This window comes from Schistocerca gregaria, chromosome 7 (assembly GCF_023897955.1).
Source record: "Schistocerca gregaria isolate iqSchGreg1 chromosome 7, iqSchGreg1.2, whole genome shotgun sequence".
Taxonomy (NCBI): Eukaryota; Metazoa; Arthropoda; class Insecta; order Orthoptera; family Acrididae; genus Schistocerca; species Schistocerca gregaria.
The window spans coordinates 379,277,732-379,301,416 of NC_064926.1; the positions used below are offsets into that span (position 1 = coordinate 379,277,732).

Below are 23,685 nucleotides of genomic sequence, written 5' to 3' on the forward strand. Positions count from 1 at the left end.
GTTATTATCTCCTCACATACCAGCTTTATTACATGATTTCTACAAAGAGATAGAGGGGCTGGCCAGTACTTACCTCAGCTCAGTACAGCCGATAGAGACACAAAAAACAACCGAAAATTTAAGCTCCTAGCTTTCGGAATAAATGTTCCTTCATCAGGGAGGAGAGAGGGGAAAGAAAGGGAAGAAGGGAAAGTGGATTTAGTTACTCACAACCCAGGTTATGAAGCAACAGGGAAAGGAAAACAGGGAAGGTAGCAAGGATGGAGGCATGGTTGTCAGAGGGAAGCCAAAGATATTCTACTGCAGGTACTGTGCCAGCTTCAAACCAAAGAGGATGCATACAGAAGTAAAGAGGTGTATAGTATAAAGATGTAGGATGGAAAGATGCATGAATGGCTAAAGAGGAAAGGGAAAGAGGAGAAGACTGAAAAGTAAATGGGAGTGAGGTTGTTTAACGTAGGTTTAGTCCAGGGGGATGGCGGGATGAAAGGATGTGCTGGAGTGCAAGTTCCCATCTCCGCAGTTCAGAGGGACTGGTGTTGGGTGGGAGAAGCCAAATGGCACGTACAGTGTAGCAGGTTCCTAGGTCCCTAGAATTATGCTGGAGGGCATGCTCCGCTACTGGGTATTGGACATCTCCTAGGCGGACAGTTCGTCTGTGTCCGTTCATGCGCTCAGCCAGTTTAGTTGTTGTCATACCGATGTTACAAAAAACAACCGAAAATTTAAGCTCCTAGCTTTCGGAATAAATGTTCCTTCATCAGGGAGGAGAGAGGGGAAAGAAAGGGAAGAAGGGAAAGTGGATTTAGTTACTCACAACCCAGGTTATGAAGCAACAGGGAAAGGAAAACAGGGAAGGTAGCAAGGATGGAGGCATGGTTGTCAGAGGGAAGCCAAAGATATTCTACTGCAGGTACTGTGCCAGCTTCAAACCAAAGAGGATGCATACAGAAGTAAAGAGGTGTATAGTATAAAGATGTAGGATGGAAAGATGCATGAATGGCTAAAGAGGAAAGGGAAAGAGGAGAAGACTGAAAAGTAAATGGGAGTGAGGTTGTATGACAACAACTAAACTGGCTGAGCGCATGAACGGACACAGACGAACTGTCCGCCTAGGAGATGTCCAATACCCAGTAGCGGAGCATGCCCTCCAGCATAATTCTAGGGACCTAGGAACCTGCTACACTGTACGTGCCATTTGGCTTCTCCCACCCAACACCAGTCCCTCTGAACTGCGGAGATGGGAACTTGCACTCCAGCACATCCTTTCATCCCGCCATCCCCCTGGACTAAACCTACGTTAAACAACCTCACTCCCATTTACTTTTCAGTCTTCTCCTCTTTCCCTTTCCTCTTTAGCCATTCATGCATCTTTCCATCCTACATCTTTATACTATACACCTCTTTACTTCTGTATGCATCCTCTTTGGTTTGAAGCTGGCACAGTACCTGCAGTAGAATATCTTTGGCTTCCCTCTGACAACCATGCCTCCATCCTTGCTACCTTCCCTGTTTTCCTTTCCCTGTTGCTTCATAACCTGGGTTGTGAGTAACTAAATCCACTTTCCCTTCTTCCCTTTCTTTCCCCTCTCTCCTCCCTGATGAAGGAACATTTATTCCGAAAGCTAGGAGCTTAAATTTTCGGTTGTTTTTTGTGTCTCTATCGGCTGTACTGAGCTGAGGTAAGTACTGGCCAGCCCCTCTATCTCTTTGTAGTAATTGTTTCACATCTTTATATGAGATTTTCCATTAATTAGTTATTACATGATTTGATATTTCGTCATCACCAGCTGATTTCTTGGACTTCAGTTTCTGTATAGTTTTCCATAATTCATCTTCTGTGACTGATCTTAAGAACATAGTACTGCATGATCTTTTTGGTACCTTAATATCCTTCTGTTTTTGACTATTTCTTTCCAATTTTAGGTTTTCTACTACACTGATATAGTTATTATTCAGTATGTTTGCTATTTCCATACCATCTGTGACCACTGTGTTGTCTATTTTAATTGACCTAATACCTTCTTCTTTGTTTGACCCATCTTTTTTCTTTCTTTCACCATTGATTGCATTCCAAGTTGCCTTTGCCTTGCTTTTTTGAGTTCGCTATAGTGGTGTCAATTGCTCTTGCTTTCGCTTCTCTTATTTTTTTTCTATAGTTCTTTTTTAACATTTTATAGTTTTCAGCTTCGCCCATCCGTCTCACGTCCTGAAGCTTCCTTCGCTGTTCTAGTATTTTACTGGTAATCCACTGTGTTTGATCTTGCTGCCTTTCTTGTCTCTTTACTTTGGGAAATGCTACATTAAAATGGTACTTAATTGTTGAAATAAATGCATCATATTTTTCATTTACACTCTGGACCTGTAGGGTTTCACTCCAGGTTTCCTTACTTAACATTGTTCTAAAGATGTTGATATTTTGTTCACTGATGATCCTAATTTCTTTGGTTTTGGTTTTGGTTCTGATACTGAGTCATTACTTCTGCAAAAGCTGATTAGTTGTCCATGATGATCAGATATTTCTGTTTGAACTACATGTGACTCATAGTTACACATATTAGTAATTATGTTGTCAATAATTGTCTCACTTTGTGAAGTCACTCTTGTTGGTGCAGTTATTGTCACTTTCATGTTATGCTGTATTAACAGTTCTTCAAAATCCTGTCTTATTTTTGTGTCTTTTCCCATGTCAATGTTGAAGTCTCCACATATAATAAGGTTTCTCTCCATGTTCATTCTCAATAAGCTAGCAATTTTTTTAGAAAGATGCTAATATTGCCACATGGTGACCTGTACACACAAAACACACTAAAATCCTCTGCCACTATACCAGTAACTTCACAGTATTTTTCTCTAGCTATGGGAAATGTAGCAGCTTCACTGTTTACATTCTTTGATAGAGTACCTGTTTTAATATATATACAAACGCTACCACCCTTATATTTAGATCTGCAGAAGTAACTAGCTAGTTTGTAGTCCTTTATTGCCACATTATGTATTTTACTTTCAGTTAGTCCATGTTCACTTATGCATAATATATCTGCTCTTACTCCACTCAGGAGTACTTCTGCTTCTAATTTTTTGTTACCAAAATATTGAATATTTTGATAAAGTACTTTCATGTAATTTTTCTTTTGTTGGTTTACATGTTGTGAGCTGTATTCTGGGGCAAATTCTTTAGTATCATCTTTTTTTGTATGGTGCTTATATTTTTCTTTTCCAGCTGGAGTGTATGATTTTTCACCCCCTTCAGGCCATATTAGTTTCCCTTGCATCTAATGATTTTGCAGACATCTGCAAACATTCTGCTGAATGTTACAGACCCCAGTCTATTTAAATGCAAGCCATCCTTCGCTAGTGAGGTTTCACATAGGAATTTGTTTGGGTCTATAAAAATTGCCCCAAGACGATCACATTGCTCTTTAAGAGCACAGTTTATTTTGTCGATATATTTTTCACTCACCGACCTTCTGTTTATGATTCCGCTAAGTATCAGATGAGATCCTGCATACATATTTCTTGCAGAACGCATCATGTTTCTTGTTTCGCTTGCCATTTCTTCCTCACTGCTGCTCCTTAACGAATTTGGTCCAACATGTATAAACACCCCATTATAGTTATGTCTGGTTTCAGAATCTGGTTCTGTAGTATCTTGTCTCGCATTTACCATATTTTTAAAATGTTTAGCGAGTTGATGCGTTCTAATACCATGTCGTACATCAATCTTGCAACTCGGGACAGCTATATTCTTCAGCAGCGAATCGCCAATTACTAAAAAGTCATTTTCCTTTTGTTGCGTATCTGTCGCCTTGTATTTCCTTTTGCTGTATGTCACCACCTTCCATTTATATTTATCTTCCGGTTTTTGGCTTACTGAGTTTACCGAGACATCAACGGGAACACTCGAAATGTTGTTTTTAAAGTATGATCGGTCATTCGTATTTTCACGATCTTCTTGCTTTTCCGTTTGATGACTTTTACACACACAGGACTTCTTTTCTTGTATCAATGTATCATTTTCTTTCTTGACGGTCGAAAGTTGGGTTTTTAATGCCTCAATGTCACTTTGTAGTAACTTTATAATTTCGTTTTTTGTATCAACTGCACTTACAAGATCGGCTGTTTCGTCACGTAAACAACCATAACACGTCCACGGAAAATCATCGCTGACGAACTTTAGATTTACTTTGGCGCACTTTTCGTGTAACCAGAAGTTGCATTTGATACAGTGACAGTGTGATTATTGTAACCATTATTTTGTGCTATCTGCATTATTATGTCCAGCTCTTTTTGGTAGCTGTCTTTGGTGAGTGGTAGTGTGTTGAGTCTATGGAGCACTTGTCGAAGTGCTGCTTGCTTTTGACAGTATGTGTGGTTTATAGGATTGGGGAATGATAATGTCTGTTGCTGTGGGTTTATGGTAAATTTCCAACATATGGTTATTGTTATGTTTTTTATTGTTATATCCAGGAAGTTATTTTTTTGTTCTGCTCCCTTTCAACTGTGAATTTTATATTTTTATGTATCTTGTTGATGTCAATATGTAGTTTTTCAATTTTTGTTTGTGGTTAATCTATTAAGCAAAAGATGTCATCCATATACCTGAACCAATATAATATGTTGTATTCTTTTGCTACTATTTTCGTGAAAATGATCTGTTCAATGTGGTTTACAAAAATATTTGCTAAGGCCCCTGAAACTAGGACCCAACTGGTAATCCATCTTCTTGTAAATAAAATTCATTATTGAATTGGAAGTAATTTTGTTCTGTAATGAGTTTTATAAATGTGTGTATTTCCTTAATCTGTACATCGGGGAGTTGACTATAAGTTTTCAGGTTCTTATCTATGATTTCTATTGTTTCTGGTACTGGCATGTTGGAATACATCCTTTCTATATCAAATGAGAAGAGTGTTGCTGTGTCTGGGATTTTTATATCTTTTATTTGTTATATTAGCTGTGTAGTGTTTTTAATGGTTTTGTCTTCTTGTACTTTGAAATTTTCAGACCAATTTTAACATGTATCCTGCAAGCTTATACAGGTACATGGGGGATTTTCTGAAATCCAGTACTGGCCTCACAGTCTCTCTCTCTCTCTCTCCCCCCCCCCCCCCCCCCCCTCTTAAAAACAAAGATTCCAAGACTTACCAAGCGGGAAAGCGCCGGCAGACAGGCACATGAACAAAACACACAAACACATACACAGAATTGCTAGCTTTCGCAACCGATGGTTGCTTCTTCAGGAAGGAGAGGGAAAGACGAAAGGATGTAGGTTTTAAGGGAGACGGTAAGGAGTCATTCCAATCCCGGGAGCGGAAAGACTTCCCTTGGGGGAAAAAAAGGACAGATGTACACTCGCACACACACACACACATATCCATCCGCACATACACAGACACAAGCAGACATATTTAAAGGCAAAGAGTAAGTGCAGAGATGTCAGTCGAGGCGGAAGTACAGAGGCAAAGAAGTTGTTGAAAGACAGGTGAGGTATGAGCGGCAGCAACTTGAAATTAGCGGAGGTTGAGGCCTGGCGGATATCGAGAAGAGAGGATATACTGAAGGGCGAGTTCCCATCTCCGGAGTTCAGATAGGTTGGTGTTGGTGGGAAGTATCCAGATAACTCGGACGGTGTAACACTGTGCCAAGATGTGCTGGCCGTGCACCAAGGCATGTTTAGCCACAGGGTGATCCTCATTACCAACAAACACTGTCTGCCTGTGTCCATTCATGCGAATGGACAGTTTGTTGCTGGTCATTCCCACATAGAAAGCGTCACAGTGCAGGCAGGTCAGTTGGTAAATCACGTGGGTGCTTTCACACGTGGCTCTGCCTTTGATCGTGTACACCTTCCGGGTTACAGGACTGGAGTAGGTGGTGGTGGGAGGGTGCATAGGACAGGTTTTACACCGGGGGCAGTTGCAAGGGTAGGTGCCAGAGGGTAGGGAAGGTGGTTTGGGGATTTCATAGGGATGAACCAAGAGGTTACGAAGGTTAGGTGGACGGCGGAAAGACACTCTTGGTGGAGTGGGGAGGATTTCATGAACAAAACACACACACAGAATTACTAGCTTTCGCAACCGATGGTTGCTTCTTCAGGAAGGAGAGGGAAAGACGAAAGGATGTGGGTTTTAAGGGAGTGGGTAAGGAGTCATTCCAATCCCAGGAGGCCTTTAAATATGTCTGCTTGTGTCTGTGTATGTGCAGATGGATATATGTGTGTGTGTGTGTGTGTATGTGTATGTGTGTGTGTGTGTGTGTGTGTGTGTGTGCGAGTGTACACCTGCCCTTTTTTTCCCCTAAGGGAAGTCTTTCCGCTCCCGGGATTGGAATGACTCCTTACCCTCTCCCTTAAAACCCACATCCTTTCATCTTTCCTTTTCCTTCCCTCTTTCCTGACGAAGCAGCCGCCGGTTGCGAAAGCTCGAAATTCTGTGTGTGTGTGTTTGTGTATTTTATTTATTGTGCCTATCTACCGGCGCTTTCCCGCTTGGTAAGTCTTAGAATCTTTGTTTTTAATATATTTTTCCCATGTGGAAGTTTCTTTCTATTTTATTTACATCATATATAGACACACAATGTATAAACCTCATGAACAGAAGTTAGTCTTGAACATGTACTTCGTCCTTTGTTAAGTTGACAACAAGTAAGTAAACATGCCAAAGAGGAGAAACACATGATTGAGTCACAATATTTACATTGTGAGAAGCAGTGTCCAGCAAAATAGTTATTTTCGAGTGGCAAAAGAATATAGTACACCACAGGAAAGAATGAGAAACATGGTGAACAGTGTGCAGAAGGTCAGAATGCAAAGTTGTGCTTATATGGCAGTAATAAAAGTGGTATTGCGATCTCCAGACCAGATGTGAGGAAACATGTATCAGCAAATCATAACTAATTACTTTTTTACAAAAAGATCATGATGTGAACTGTTTCATAATCTAAAACTAACAGAACTGTATCCTTATAAATCCCCCTGATGATGCCTCAGAACAAAATAAGGCGAAATGCGTATGGGATAAATAAATTAAGTAGCAGCAGGAGAGGCAGTTTTATTTACAAAACAAGTATTTATATCCTTGCTGCAGAAGATGGTCACGCAAACAAACTTGTTCCTTCTCATTTCCTAATCTAAATCCTTGATGTCTCCGGATGTGTCCAATCAAATAATCCCTTTTTTAGTTAAGTTGTGAAACACACTCTTTTTTCACTAATTCAGTTCAGTACCTATTCACCAGTATTTGATCTACCCATGTAATCTTCAGCATTCTCCTGTAGCACCATATTCTCTTCATGTCTGAACTGTTTATGGTCCATGATTCATTTCCCTAAAAGGTTACACTTCACACAACCACCTACATAAAAGACAGTTAAATTTGTATTCGCTGTTAACAACTTTATCTTTTTTTGGAAATTCTTTTATTGTTACTGTTAGTCTGCATTTTGTATCCTCTCTACTTCAGTTACTGTTAGTTTGCTGCCCAAATAGTAAAAATCATTGACTACTTTCTGTGTGTCATTTCCTAATCTAATTTTGTCGACATCGTCTAATTTAATTGAACTAAATTTCACTTTGTTTTGCCTTTGTTGACAGCCATCTTACAACCTCTTTACAACACTTTATCCATTCCATTCACCTAATCTTTCAAGTCCTTTGCCATTTCTGACAGGATACACTGTCATTGGAAAACCTTAAAAGTTTTTATTTCTTCTGCCTGAACTTAAATTTCCTTTCCAAATATTTCCTTGGTTTCCCCTAATTGCTCAATGTACTTACTGATCAATGTTGGCAGGGGGTACAACTGTGTGTCACTGCCTTCTCAACTACTGCTCCTCTTTCATATCCTCCAACTGTTATAACTGCAGCCTGGATCTGTACAAATTGTAGATAAATGTCAGCTATCTTTATTTTGTCCCTGCTACATTCAGAATGCCGAAGAGGTTTTTCTAATCAAGATAGTCAAAAACTTTCTCTCAATCTGCAAATGCTTTTCTTCGGTCTTTCTTCTAAGAAAAATCACAGGGTCAATATTGCCTCTTGAGTATCCACATTTCTCTAGAACCCAAAATGATCCTTTCTGAGGTTGGCTCATACCAGTTTTTCCATTCTTCTGTGAATAATGAATGTCAGTATTTTGCAACCATGACTTATTAAACTGATGGATTGGTAAAAAGAGCAAAAAAAGAGAGGAATGGGAAGGGAAAAGACGAGCAGGTGCGTTGGCAAATGGCGGCACACGAACATGGTGAGAGAACGAGAATAGGGATGAGATAATAGGACAAAGGGGGTGGAAACTGTTGGGTGGAGGGTGTGGGGCAGCAGGTTACCATTGGTTGAGGTCAGTATAATTCTGGAAGAAGAGAATGTGTTGTAAGGATAGCTCCCACCTGTGCAGTTCAGAAAAGCTGGTGGTTGGGAGGAGGATCCAGATGGCTCATTGAAGTCAAATTCTTTAAAGTTTCAAATGTATAGCACCATCAAAAAAATATTACTGCATTACTATAAACATAATGATTGTTTCAGACAAAGAAGGATTCATGACATATTGGATTCTTGTGCGAAAGACTGTTCGTCTTCTGTTACTAACAAAAATAAGATCCAGGGATAAGAATACTACATCCATGTTTCACAAAACTGTTTGCGCACAGCACTTTTAGAGAATAAATGCAGAAAATTTTGAACTAACTGATAAACCTAACAGAACTGGCACAAAATTTACCACACTCTACTCACAAAAACACAGTAGTGTTGTTAACAGAATAACAACAACAGAGCTATTCTTATTTTTACAGCTCAGTAGCAAAATCAATATGCAGATGAACACTACTAGCAAAGCACAAAAAAGCAAATAAATAAATAAACAAGACAACAAAAAAAGGGACTACTTACAGGGAACATTTTTGACACGAAAACAATAAGTGGGGCTTCCTTGCTGCTGTTACAGTCCATAAAAGCAGATCGTAGGGCTTGTGTTGGTACAGGAAGTGTGTCAAACCTCTGTGTGTGTGAACACATAAGTTTTTCTGCTTTTTCCTGAGAAAGATGAGATGGTGAAGGTAACTTCGTGCAGACCATATCTGTAAACATGAACAAAAACTTAATAAAAACTGTGGGCAGAACTAGTTCAGTTGGTTGTTTTAAGCACCCAATGTGCATCCATCTACACTAAAAGCAATTTTCAGAATTGCAGCAGTTCACACAACTGTATTTATAAATTACAGCAAAAATACAGATAAAAACAAATGGATGTACAAAAGAGCGCGCACACGCACACACGCACACACACACACACACACACACACACACACACACACACACACACACACACACACATTATTTCCCTCTCATTTCAAATTATGCAGTACCAAGTCTCTGTATTCAGCAGCCTCTTCCCTGGTTAACAATAGGTACTACACAAGGATTAACTTTTAGCCACACAATTAGCAACTGCGATGAGCATTATAGGTGTACAGCCAACATTAACATAACATGTGATTATTAATAACAGTCTTGCCAGTGAAGTACTCTCTGCTGATGCCATGAGCTACATATAACACAAACTTTATGAATTAAAGGGAATCAAACAGATCAAAAGCCAGAATTCTAAAATAGAAAGTGGCAGCTATATCTAAATGATCATTATTGTTTCCAGAAATAAAACTTATAATTTCACAATTTTGCATATACTTAAGCCTATAAATAGTAAAGGAAAGAGGATGAGGGCTTAACTTTTCATCAAATCATCACAGACAGTGCACAAGTTTCACTCAGACAAGAGTGAGGAGCAAAAGACTGGTAGTGTCTGTCTCAAAGAAGTCATCTTCGAACTTGGCTTGAGCTGTTTATGGAAACTAAGGAAGTTCTAACTCTGGATCGTTAGAAAGGAATTTGAACCTGGTAACTCCAAAATGCATGTCCAATGTATTACACATTGCACATTTTCACGGAGAATGAAAAAATCCACCTTGCATGTTTTTTGAATATATTTCTTGACAAGTAATATTTTTATTGAAAGATCTGTAAGCTGTTGTGATTTCTGATATTTTCCCAGTATGACTGATAGATGCAATGATTTTGAGCATCCAACTTAATTGGCAATTTATTTAATGCTTATTATTTTTACATCTGCTTGACTTGTATTTGACAGGTGCTACGAATAGTGATCTTACTTGTGGGTTAAAATACTGTTGCCAACACGGTTGGGTACACAAAAACATATGTAATAAAGTGGAACACATACAGCCACCCTTTCAATGTTATTTAATATATGGCTTCCAGTTTCAGTGCTTCAGTTCACCATCTTCAGGCCTTAACTGACGAGGGTGTTAACTGAAATCGTGTATACAACTGAAGCTAACCCCCTCAATGTCAGTTACAGCCTGAAACTGGTGTACTAAAGCACTGAAGCTGGTAGCCACATAATAAACAACATTGCACGAACAACTGTAGGTATTCCATTTTATTACAGGAGTGAATGGCCGAAGTCCCCCAAACCTCCAATCTGAAGGATGGACATACAAAAACAAAAACATATGTTTTACACTCGATATTGTTATTAAATTAGATATCTTCTCAAACTGTCGACTGGCAGAATTCACCCATGTGTGCAACATCACCATCAGTCATTTGACATCCACTGCTGGATATAGGCCTCCTCTAAACTTTTCAGTGCACTGATGTCTCCAACTACATGCATCCAAGTGGCTTCCCTGTGTTTCTTATGTCATCAACTGACCTTGCATTCCATTAGGCTGCCATCCCATCCCCTCCCTCCTTGTAATGCAGCCATATCTTTCACCTACCATCCACAGACATGGATATTTCACCTGTCCGCTTTTGTTTCATGTTCATTACTGTTGTACGTACAACTTCTGCTCCAGACCATACATTGGGACATTTGTTACATTTCCTGTCTCTTGTAGTAATTCCCAACATGCATTTCCCCATGGCTCACAAAGTAAGTTTCAGTTTTTGGATATTAGAAGTCCATATCTGACTTCCATAACTCTTAACTACTAGTATAAACTGATTGTCAACTTTGGTAATGGAATGTCATTCATGGAACACAATTATTTAAGTGGTAAAGGCAACACATACACACATACACACAAACACACACACACACACACACACACACACACACACACACACACACACACACACACACACACACAAAAAACTGTGCACGGAGCAGTGGACTGAAAGGGGGAGATACAGGAAGAGGCACAATGTGGAGAAGTGGATATGGGTGCAGGACAGGTGAAGTTAGGGTCATGGAGCAAGGGTGGAGGAGGGTGTAATGCTAGCTAGTTAGTTACATGTTCCATAGATCATCTGAAAGATTCATTTATTGAAATGGTGTGAAACAAGTCAGTTCACAGAATATGTGTACATGGTTAGTGTTAACACCGGTGAATACATTACTATTTTAGTCCTACTCATGGAACTACACTTAAAAACAAGTCTGCCTAAGCCTAGCAGAGATTGAGGCCAGGAGGATTAAAGGATCAAAGAATGTGTTGCAAGCATAAAACCCATCTAAATAAACCACCGAAGCTGAAGTTGTGGAGAAGAAATCTCATGGCACTAGTTGAGAAGTAGCCACTGAAATGAAAGATGATCTACTAAACTGTGTGTTTTGCTACTGAGTGGTCAGTTCTGCTCCTGGCCACAGTTTGGCAAGGATCATTCATTCGAGTATACAGCTAGTTGGTAGTCATGCTCAAATAAAATGCTGTGCAGAAATTATAGCAAATCTGGTATATTATATGACTGGTTTGATCTTGTGATATGAAGGACAAACGAGTGGCCAAACTGGAGTAGGTAAAGTTTGTTTGTTTACTTACTGCTAATTAGGCCTAATTTTTCGAGTGCGCATTTTTAGCGTTATACCGCTGATTAAATATGTTCATTAGGATGTTTTTCAAGCTCAGCATTAAAGGTTTTTCTTTTATTTGTGTATTGTTCTAGTAATCGTGAAAAGTTCATTTTGTTTACATTTTGCGGCTTTGCCTTACTTTCCAAGTGAGCATACTTAGTGTTATACTGCAATCTTAGTGAATTTGCTATAGATTAACTGATTAAATACATTCATTAGTGTGCTCTTCCTCCCCATGAACCATGGACCTTGCCATTGGTGGGGAGGCTTGCGTGCCTCATCGATACAGATAGCCGGAGGGGTATCTGTTGAGAGGCCAGATAAACATATGGGTCCTGAAGAGGGGCAACAGTCTGGATGATTAACTGACCTGGCCTTGTAACACTAACCAAAACGGCTGAAAGTGAGGGGAAACTACAGCCATAATTTTTCCCGAGGGCAGGCAGGTTTATTGTATGATTAAATGATGATGGCATCCTCTTGGGAAAAATATTCCAGAGGTAAAATAGTCCCCCATTCAGATCTCCGGGCGGGGACTACTCAGGAAGACGTCGTTATCAGGTCAAGGAAAACTGGCGTTCTACGGATCGGAGTGTGAAATGTCAGATCCCTTAATCGGGCAAGTAGGTTAGAAAATTTAAAAAGGGAAATGGATAGGTTAAAGTTAGATATAGTGGGAATTAGTGAAGTTCAGTGGCAGGAGGAACAAGACTTTTGGTCAGGTGAACACAGGGTTATGAATACAAAATCAAAAAGGGGTAAAGCAGGAGTAGGTTTAATAATGAATAAAAAAACAGGAGTGCGGGTAAGCTACTACAAACAGCATAGTGAACACATTATTGTGGCCAAGATAGACACTAAGCCCACGGCTACTACAGTACTACAAGTTTATATGCCAACTAGCTCTGCACATGATGAAGATATTGATGAAATGTATGATGAGATAAAATAAATTATTCAGGTAGTGAAGGGAGACAAAAATTTAATAGTCATGGGTGACTGGAATTCGACAGTAGGAAAAGGAAGAGAAGGAAACATAGTAGGTGAATATGGATTGGGGCTAAGAAATGAAAGAGGAAGCTGCCTGGTAGAATTTTGCACAGAGCGTAGCTTAATCATAGCTAACACTTGGTTCAAGAATCATGAAAGAAGGTTGTATACATGGAAGAATCCTTGAGATACTAGAAGGTTTCAGATAGATTATATAATGGTAAGACAGAGATTTAGGAACCACATTTAAAAATTGTAAGACATATCCAGGGGCAGATGTAGACTCTGACCACAATCAATTGGTTATGAACTATAGATTAAAACTGAAGAAACTGCAAAAAGGTAGGAATGTAAGGAGATGGGACCGGGATAAACTGAAAGAACCAGAGGTTGTACAGATTTTCACGGAGAGCTTAAGGGAATAATTGATAGGAAAGGGGGAGAGAAATACAGTAGAAGAAGAATGGGTAGCTTTGAGGAATGAAATAGTGAAGGCAGCAGAGGCTCAAGTAGGTAAAAAGACGAGGGCTAATAGAAATTCTTGGGTAACAGTAGAGATACTGAATTTAATTGATGAAATGAGAAAATACAAAAATGCAGTAAGTGAAGCAGGCAAAAAGGAATACAAATGTCTCAAAAATGAGATCGACGGGAAGTGTAAAATGGCTAAGCAGGGATGGCTAGAGGACAAATGTAAGGATTTAGAGGCTTATCTCACAAGGGGTAAGATAGATACTGCCGACAGGAAAACATTACATTAGAACTACTGACAGCCTTGGGAGAGCCAGTGCTGACAAAACTCTACCATCTGGTGACCAAGATGTATGAGAGAGGTGAAATTCCCTCAGACTTCAAGAAGAATATAATTCCAATCCCAAAGAAAGCAGGTGTTGACAGATGTGAAAATTACCAAACTATTAGTTTAATAAGTCACAGCTGCAAAATACTAAAGCAAATTCTTTACAGATGAATGGAAAAACTGGTAGAAGCTGACCTCGGGGAAGATCAGTTTGGATTCCATAGAAATGTTGGAACACGTGAGGCAATAATGACCTTACGACTTATCTTAGAAGAAAGATTAAGGAAAGGCAAACCTACGTTTCTAGCATTTGTAGACTTAGAGAAAGCTTTTGACAATGTTGACTGGAATAATCTGTTTCAAATTTTGAAGGTGGCAGGGGAAAACTACAGGGAGCGAAAGGCTATTTACAATTTGTACAGAAACCAGATGGCAGTTATAAGAGTTGTGGGACATGAAAGGGAATAAGTGGTTGGGAGGGGAGTGAGACAGGGTTGTAGCCTCTCCCCAATGCTATTAAATCTGTATATTGAGCAAGCAGTAAAGGAAACAAAAGAAAAGTTTGGAGTAGGTATTAAAATCCATGGAGATGAAATAAAAACTTTGAGGTTCGCTGATGACATTGTAATTCTGTCAGAGACAGCAAAGGACTTGGAAGAGCAGTTGAATGGAATGGACAATGTCTTGAAAGGAGGGTATAAGATGAACATCAACAAAAGCAAAACAAGGATAATGGAATGTATTCGAATTAAGTCAGGTGATGCTGAGGGAATTAGATTAGGAAATGAGATGCTTAAAGTAGTAAAGGAGTTTTGCTATTTGGGGAGCAAAATAACTTATGATGTTCGAAGTAGAGAGGATACAAAATGTAGACTGGCAATTCAAGGAAAGTGTTTCTGAAGAGGAGAAATTTGTTAACATCGAGTATAGATTTAAGTGTCAAGAAGTTGTTTCTGAAAGTATTTGTGTGGTGTGTAGCTGTGGTGTCACCGCCAGACACCACACTTGCTAGGTGGTAGCCTTTAAATCAGCCGCGGTCTGTTAATATGCGTCGGACCCGCGTGTCACCACTATCAGTGATTGCAGACCGAGGGCCGCCACACGTCAGGTCTATAGAGACTTCCTAGCACTCGCTCCAGTTGTACAACTGACTTTGCTAGCGATGGTTCACTGACGTCTACGCTCTCATTTGCCCAGACGATAGTTAGCATAGCCTTCAGCTACGTTACTTGCTACGACCTAGCAATGCGCCATTATCAGTACTATTGATATTGTAAACCATGTATCGTCGAGAGCGACGTTCGTCATTAATGGATTAAAGATAAGTATTCCACCAGTTATGACCGTTTTTCTCAATTCTAATTCCCTTGTCATGTTCCAGACCTCACGCCAGCCTGTCTGAGCTAAAACGTGTGCATTTTGGCTTCCTTTAGTAACCCTGTGTTGGCTCTCCTGCCAACCACAACAGTAGCCATGTATGGAAGTGAAATATGGACGATAAATAGTTTAGACAAGAAGAGAATAGAAGCTTTTGAAATGTGGTGCTACAGAAGAATGCTGAAGATTGGATGGGTAGATCACATAACTAATGAGGAGGTATTGAATAGAATTGGGGATAAGAGGAGTTTGTGGCACAACTTGACCAGAAGAAGGGATCGGTTGGTAGAACATGTTCTGAGGCATCAAGTGATCACCAATATAGTACTGGAGGACAGCGTGGAGGGTAAAAATTGTAGAGGGAGACCAAGAGATGAATACACTAAGCAGATTCAGAAGGATGTAGGCTGCAGTAGGTACTGGGAGATGAAGAAGCTTGTACAGGATAGAGTAGCATGAAGTGCTGTATCAAACCAGTCTCTGGACTGAAGACAACAACAACAACAACAACAACAACAGTGTGCTCTCGAAGCTTGCCTTTAAAGGTTTTGCTTTTCTTTGCATATTCTTCCAGTAATCGCAAAAGTTTTTTTTGGTTACATTCGGCTGTTTAGGCCTAATTTTTGAAAGCGCATATTACCGTTATACCACAAATTTAAGTGTCTTTACTAATAGTTTACTTACATATTAGTTTCCAAAACATATTTAGAGTCCTTTTACCTCTGTATTTAGTATATTACCATTATCACTTAGTAAATCTCTTAAATAATTTCCAAACTACCACGGATACTAAGTGTGTGAAGAAAGTTAGTTCAGGGGTTTCGTGCAGCTGTTGTGACAGGTGATTTCATTAGGGAAATTGCAGAAGTGTGGGAATTGGGGAAGCAAACGAGACTCTTTCATTCTTTTGCACGGTTTGCTTGAGAGATAGTATAATAGCTGAATAGGAGGAGAAAATTAGAGCCCTTCATTCTGATTTGGACTGAGCGAGGAAGGATCTGAAAAGGTTAAGGGGGGAGAAGGGTAAACAGCGGTGGGATGTGGTAGCTGGGAACAGGGGCCACAGAAAGAGAACAGTGTCTGACATGTTCCCAATTGGCACAACCAATAGATTTGCCTTGCTACCACAGTTAAGTGAGGAAGAGGCTCCAGTAGAAGTAGCTGTAGTTAAGATGCAACGGAATCTCACTAGGAAACCAACTGTTTCAAGAAAAGTAGAAAGTAAGAGGAAAGTTCTGTTGCTAGGTAGCAGCCATGGAAGAGGTGTTGGCCAGATTTTGCAGGCAAAATTAGGTGACAGGTACCAGGTCACAAACTTTTTCAAGCTAAGTGGATGTCTTAGCCAGGTGGTAGAGGGTATATGTTCCTTGTGCAAGGGTTTCTCGAAGCAGGATCACGTGATGATGGTGGGTGGAGTGGGAAACAGTATTGAAAGAGATCAGGGCTACAGTATTGAGTGTGAGCTGGTGAAATTAGCCTCTACAACGACCCATACCAATATTGGGTTGGTGCCTCCTTTCGTGCAGCATGATCAGCACCAGTTGAACCGCTCTGTCAGGAGGGTAAATATGGAGTTGGATCAGTTGCATAGGGTGGCCACTCTGTCAGACATTGGATAGGTTCCTGTTGAGGCTATTGACAGGGAGGATTTCGCAAGGCATGGCCTACACCTCAATAGGGAATGGTAAACTGGCAGGATTGTTAGCGAAATACATAAGGGGAGACACAAGTACTCATGGATGTACCTCTTTTTTAGACTAATATCAGAGTCCAATGAGACGTTCAGGCAGGCAGGTGCTAAAGAGGTCAAAAACTCACAAGATTCTCACAACAGTAAAGTAAATAATAATGTTACCATATTTAACCAAAATATTGGTGGATTAAAGAAAAAAGAGAAAAGTAAAGTAAAAAATAATGTTACCATTTTTCATCAAAATATTCCGGTATTGAAGAATAAAGTAGATGAGCTCCTGGTTTGTTTAGATGACACGGAATCTGATAATGTAATAGATATACTATGCCTGTCTGAGCATCACATTGTGTCTGATACGGAAAAGGTAAATATCAGTGGTTATAAACTAGCTGCACATATGAGTACAGAGAGTAAGGTGAGAGGAGGAGTTGGCATATATGTCAAAAGTTAGCACTGTGTAAAAAGCTTAGATACAAAAAAGTTTTGTCTGGAGCAACATATAGAAGCATGTGCCTGACAACTTAAACTGAAGGAGGGCTCTTTTATAATTGTAACAGTATATAGGTCCCCTTCAGGAAACTTTCATTTATTTCTGGAGAACTTGGATGCCTTGTTGTGCTATCTGTCAGATAGGGGAAAGCAAATTATTATTTGTAGGGACTTCATTGCTGATTCACTGAAAGAGTGAAATAGGAAGAATGACCTGGAAGTCTTGCTCGGTTCTTTCAATTTGAGATCTGTCATTGATTTTCCTATTCGGGTAGTAAAGGACAGCAGCACATTGATATATAACACTTTTATAGACCAAAATAAGTTTCAAAAAAATAAATTCTTGTCCTGTTGAGAATGGGCTTTCTGATCATAGTGCTCAGCTAGTTACAGTATATGACATAGCTCCATTCCGTAAATCAAAACTACCCTCCAAAGTTCTGTGTTCAATTATTGACTCAACAATTACAACTTTCAGGGAAAATCTTCAGCAGTTGGGCTGGGATGAGGTGTACCAGGAACCCAATGCTAAGTTAAAATAAAACTTATTTCATGATACACTTGTAAGAGAATTTGAAAACTGTTTCCCCAAGAAACTAGTTAAATCTAATTATAAGAAAACATGAAAACAAATTGGCTTACTAAAGGAATAAAAATATCTTGTAACCACAAAAGGGAAATGTATCTAACAACAAGAAAGGGTAATGAGCCAGAAACAGTCAAATATCATAAAAACTACTGTGCTAAATTAAGAAAGGTTATTAAAAAGTCCAGAGACATGTGCATCATGTCTGAGATTAATACCTCTGATAACAAAATCAAATCAATTTGGAATATTATTACAAGGGAGACAGGGCAACCAAGAGTACAGGATGATGGCATTACCATCAAAGCGAATGGAAACTTGACAAACAACAAGCCGGAAGTCGAAAACATTTTGAATAATCATTTTTTAAATATTGTAGAGAAAATAGGATCTAAATGTTCATTAGAAGAAGCAAGGCAGTTAATGGAAGAGGCCCTACCCACACAATTTGATACAACTAAAATTCCACCCACCTCTCCTTCTGAAATTAGGAAGATAATAAACTCTCTCAAGAATAAAAGCTCGCATGGAATTGATGGCATTTCCAGCACGATAATAAGAGCTTGTTCCCAAGAGATAATTGGGATTCTTCGCCACATATTTAATAGCTCTCTGAAGCAGGGTATTTTCTCAAATAGACTGAAGTATGCCACTGTTAAACCACTGCAAAAAAAAGGAGGGGGGGATATGTCTGATGTCAACAACTACCGCCCAGTCTCTCTTCTGACTGCCTTATCCAAAAATCTTGAAAATGTAATGTATTGTACAGAAGCTTCACACCTTTGTAAAAATAAAGGCAAAGGCTTTGCCTTTAAATATGTCTGCTTGTATCTGTATATGTATGGATGGATATGTGTGTGTGTGTGTGTGTGTGTGTGTGTGTGTGTGTGTGTGTGTGTGTGTGCGTGCACGAGTATATACCTATCCTTTTTTCCCCCTACGGTAAGTCTTTCCGCTCCCGGGATTGGAATGACTCCTTACCCTCTCCCTTAAAACCCACATCCTTTCGTCTTTCCCTCTCCTTCCCTCTTTCCTGAAGAGGCAACCGTCGGTTGCGAAAGCTAGAAATTCTGTGTGTGTGTTTGTGTGTTTTATTTATTGTGCCTATCTACCGGTGCTTTCCCGCTTGGTAAGTCTTGGAATCTTTGTTTTTAATATATTTTTCCAATGTCTAAGTTATAACAAAGATTCCAAGACTTACCAAGTGGGAAAGTGCCGGTAGATAGGCACAATAAATAAAACACACAAACAGAATTTCTAGCTTTCGCAACCAACGGTTGCTTCTTTAGGAAAGAGGGAAGGAGAGGGAAAGATGAAAGGATGTGGGTTTTAAGGGAGAGAGTAAGGAGTCATTCCAATCCTGGGAGCGGAAAGACTTCCCTTAGGGGGAAAAAAGGACAGGTGTACACTTGCACACACACACATATCCATCCGCTCATACACCTATGTGCAGATGGACATGTGCGCGAGCGCACACCCGTCCCTCCCTCCCCCCAAGGGAAGTCTCTCCGCTCCCGGGACTGGAACGACACCCCCCCCCCTCCACCCCCCCCTCCCCCACACACACACAAAGAAGCAACTGTCGGCCGGTTTCTAGCTTTCGCGGCCGACAGTTGCTTCTTCGGACGGGGGGGGACGGGGGGGGGGGAGGATGTGGGTTTTTTGGGGGAGGGGGTGGGGAGTCGTTCCAGTCCCGGGAGCAGAGAGACTTCCCTTGGGGGGAGGGAGGGAAGGGTGTGCGCTCGCACACGCGTACATGTCCATCTGCACATAGGTGTATGTGCGGATGGATATGTGTGTGTGTGCGCGAGTGTACACCTGTCCTCTTTTCCCCCTAAGGGAAGTCTTTCCGCTCCCAGTATTGGAATGACTCCTTACCCTCTCCCTTAAAACGCACATCCTTTCGTCTTTCCCTCTCCTTCCCTCTTTCCTGAAGAAGCAACCGTCGGTTGCGAAAGCTAGAAATTCTGTGTGTGTGTTTTATTTATTGTGCCTATCTACCGGTGCTTTCCCGCTTGGTAAGTCTTGGAATCTTTGTTTTTAATATATTTTTCCAATGTCTAAGTTATAACAAAGATTCCAAGACTTACCAAGTGGGAAAGCGCCGGTAGATAGGCACAATGAATAAAACACACACATACACACACACGCACACACACACACACACACACACACACACACACACACACACACAGTGTTTTATTCATTGTGCCTATCTACCGGCGCTTTCCCACTTGGTAAGTCTTGGAATCTTTGTTTTTAATATATTTTTCCCATGTGGAAGTTTCTTTCTATTTTACATATATATATATTATTCACTATGAAATTTGTTATTAACAATGCGAATGAATTCAAAAGTAATAGCAGTGTACATGGCTACAAAACTAGGAGAAAGGATGATCTTCACTACTCAAGGTTAAATCTAACTTTGACTCAGAAAGGGGCAAATTATGCTGCCACAAAAGTCTTTGGTCGCTTACCTAATAGCATCAAAAGTCTAACAGATAGCCATATAGCATTTAAAAGGAAATTAAAAGAATTTCTGAATGGTAACTCCTTCTACTCATTAGCTGAAATTTTGGATATAGTAAGTGGGTAATTCCCCCCCACCCAAACTAAAAACTTAAGAGTCAGGTTGGAAGGATTGTGTGTGTGTGTGTGTGTGTGTGTGTGTGTGTGTGTGTGTGTGTGTGTGTGTGTGTGTGTGTGTGTGTGTTTATTTTTATTTTTTTAAGTGTCATGCAATATTTTGTGTAATTAATATATTTTATAGACACCCCATGATCTATGGAACAAGTACCAAAGTACTAACCTGATCTGTGGTAGGAAGGTGTATCAGACAGATCTTCCAGCTGCATCTTCTACAGGGTTATGATGAGTTTGGCAGTAGATGTATTGTAAGCATTCTTAAACTATAAATTAGAGTAAAAACTTTGAGACAGGTTGGAAGGATTGTGTGCAGCATGTGTCTCATGTCCAGGTACAATGATAAATAGTGAAGCCCCAGTGAAAGATTTGGTTCAGTTGTTCCGATCTGGTATGATATTGGCTGACTCCTGGGGATAGTCAGAGAATTAGGGGGTTCCATGCCATAATGTTTACTGTGAATATAGTATACAGAACGTGGAATCAACTAACTAAGACTAAAAGGCCATCTGTTTGTATATTTTCAGAATTAACTAACTACAAATTTTATTTGGCTGCAATAAATGGCTAACTTTAGGAACCAAAGAGAAGTTAGTGGAGTTTCAAGAGGAGATAAACAAAATCAAATGGTATATAATGGGACCACAGTAAGTGCAGCAAAAAAAGGTAAGTTATGTCCAGCAATAATTTAGCTTGTCTCCAAAACCTGCTATTTTTGAAATGGTAGATTTTTGGTTATAAATTATTCATTCCACATTACAGAGATTATGGTTAATATGGAGGCATGTAGATAGTCCTTTTTCCTTCATTCTATTTGCAAGTGGAACAGAAAAGGAAATGACTCAGAGGGTAAATGGTACCCTCCGTCACACACCAGAGTATGGATGCAGATATAGATAAATGTTACTCTTTGCATTATCACCTTGTGAATTCAACAGTGAGAACATTCATTGGAAATTCCTAGAATATGATGCTAAAGCTACTCCCAAAAATTCAAGTTTTTGTCTTGAACCTGCTATTTTTAGTGATGATGTATGCAATTGTACTCCTGTTATAAAATTTGTATAAGCTAAAATAGTAGATTTTGGAAACAAACTATTCTTTATTCTGAATCATAATTTTATAGCTATCTCATGACTGTTGATTACACCAAACAGTATAGTTAGTACAGTTTAATTTGTTTGACAGATGGTATATGCAAGAAGAACATGAATGTTTTTTTTTCCCAGAAGTATTCGCAGGGATATAACACAATAATCTTCCATAAATTCATACACAAGAGGAATTTGAAAGTCTGTTTTAATTTTTACTGTTTAGTTTCAAACCATAATCAATATTTTAATTCAATTAGATTAAACTAGTGTTCTAAGTAGCCTAGTACTTACAAGTACAGATGTGTCATCAGCAAAAATAAATGGGCAGGGATTTATGTTTAGAGGTAAAACACACAGATGCTTGTATAGGTCAACTGATTTGTGAGACTATAAAAAAAGAGGCACTAGCTAAACTTTTCAAAGATGGCAGTATAAGCAGTTGTGATATTCTTAAAGGACTCTACACTCAAAGTCTGCAGGAAGTCCCTTAGGATAACTACCAAAAAAAAAAAAAAAAAAAAAAAAAAAAAAAAAAAAAAAAAAAAAAAAAAAAAAAAAAAAAAAAAAAATCCGAGCTGGGGCTTCAGCTTATTTCTCATAACACAAGAATAACATTTGATACAGCTGCAATTCACATGACAATTATACTGAAACAATGGTTGTAGGTTTTGTGGAGAGTGTACACATCAATGGTTATTCTGACTCATGAAAGCATCTCTCTTTTTTCATTTCATTTTGCATTTTTGCATTTTTTTTGCTGGCCTGTATTGGTCTACATCTGCTGTTTACTATTTATTTGGTACTTCTAACTCTTCTAATCATATTTCAGTCCATTTCATTTCACATTTTAACAAGAACTGCTTACATTCTCTTCATGTAGTTACATAACAGTAACTTCGCATGTGACATAATGACATGATTCAGAAGCCGTCTCTTGCATGTTCTGTCCAGCAAAATTGCTACCATGTCTTGTAATGTATCTCTGTATGAGAGTATAGTGTGATGTATCTTTCCTACCTAGCCCTACATCTTCAATGAAAACTTAGGTTACTTAATGGTGCTTATTCAGTACATTTTGTCATTATGTTGGACAAGACTTCTTGCAGGCTGTTAACAAAATTTATTTTTGTACGTGGGTACATCCTGAAACATCTCCAACACTGTAAAGCCATGGTTATGTTCCCAAACATTCAGCACTCAACACTAGATGAGGTATGAGGTCCAACTATGTAGACAGCTTTTCTAAACACAAGTATTTCTATCAAGCTATGATGGCCCTCTTTGTTAGAATTCATAAAAGAGAACATATTTTGTAAATAAATATTCTATTTATTTTAACAAAAAATGTGTTGCACAGTTACTCCCCAAAGCAAAAGTTAATTTTTGTTTAATCAGTTCTAATATATTCTGCATTTAGGACAATTTCAGTGCAATTATTAATGATACAGAAACATCTAGATGCTATCATTCAATGATTAACTAATTGTATCAAATAAGTATTCATTTTCAGGAAGCCAAATGTGTAGTACTGCCAGTAGACACGTATACAAATACAAGAGACACAATACCTAGCTTTCAGAACTAATGGCTCCTCCATCAGTGATGAGAGAGTACTAGGTTTGGGAAGGTTATAAAGGAAGGGCAGATCACTCAAGCTCCTGAATGAGATACACCTACCTGTAGTCAGGGAGTAGTTGGACAAAGATGAAAGAGGAGGTGTCAGAGATAACAGATCAGAGATGGTACATTAGTAAGCAATGTACCAACTCCAGTCCAGATATAAGAACAGAGTGAGAAGTAAACGCAGATTGGGAGGAAGAGAGATGAATAGTATAATTAAGAGTCAGGACACAAAAAATGTCACAATAAACAAATAATTATACATCCTTACTTCTCACTCTTTCCTTATCTCTGACACAATGCTTACCAATGTACCACTCTGACCAGCTGTTCTGACACAAGGAGGTATATGAACTAATAGAGTGGCTATCTGTGAGGTAACAGCGCTCCCAGCGGCAGCAAAAAGCAACACCGGCTGCCATTTTTTTGAAACATGTACATGTCAGTATATTTATATTTGGTGTAAAGTACTGGCATTAGAAAATCTCTGTTTCCCGGTTGTAATTTGTTTT

At 39.2% G+C, this 23,685-nt stretch overlaps 1 protein-coding gene across 3 annotated transcripts in view; it reads right to left on the reverse strand.

Moving 5' to 3' along the window:
• The window catches only part of LOC126281785 (elongation factor-like GTPase 1), a 579,301-nt gene that overhangs the window by 494,380 nt on the left and 61,236 nt on the right, over nt 1-23,685 (reverse strand). For all 3 annotated transcript variants that reach the window (XM_049980992.1, XM_049980993.1, XM_049980991.1), the window contains one exon: nt 8,891-9,078. In XM_049980992.1, coding sequence (XP_049836949.1) covers nt 8,891-9,078 — 188 coding nt within the window. The remainder of the gene's footprint in view (nt 1-8,890; nt 9,079-23,685) is intronic.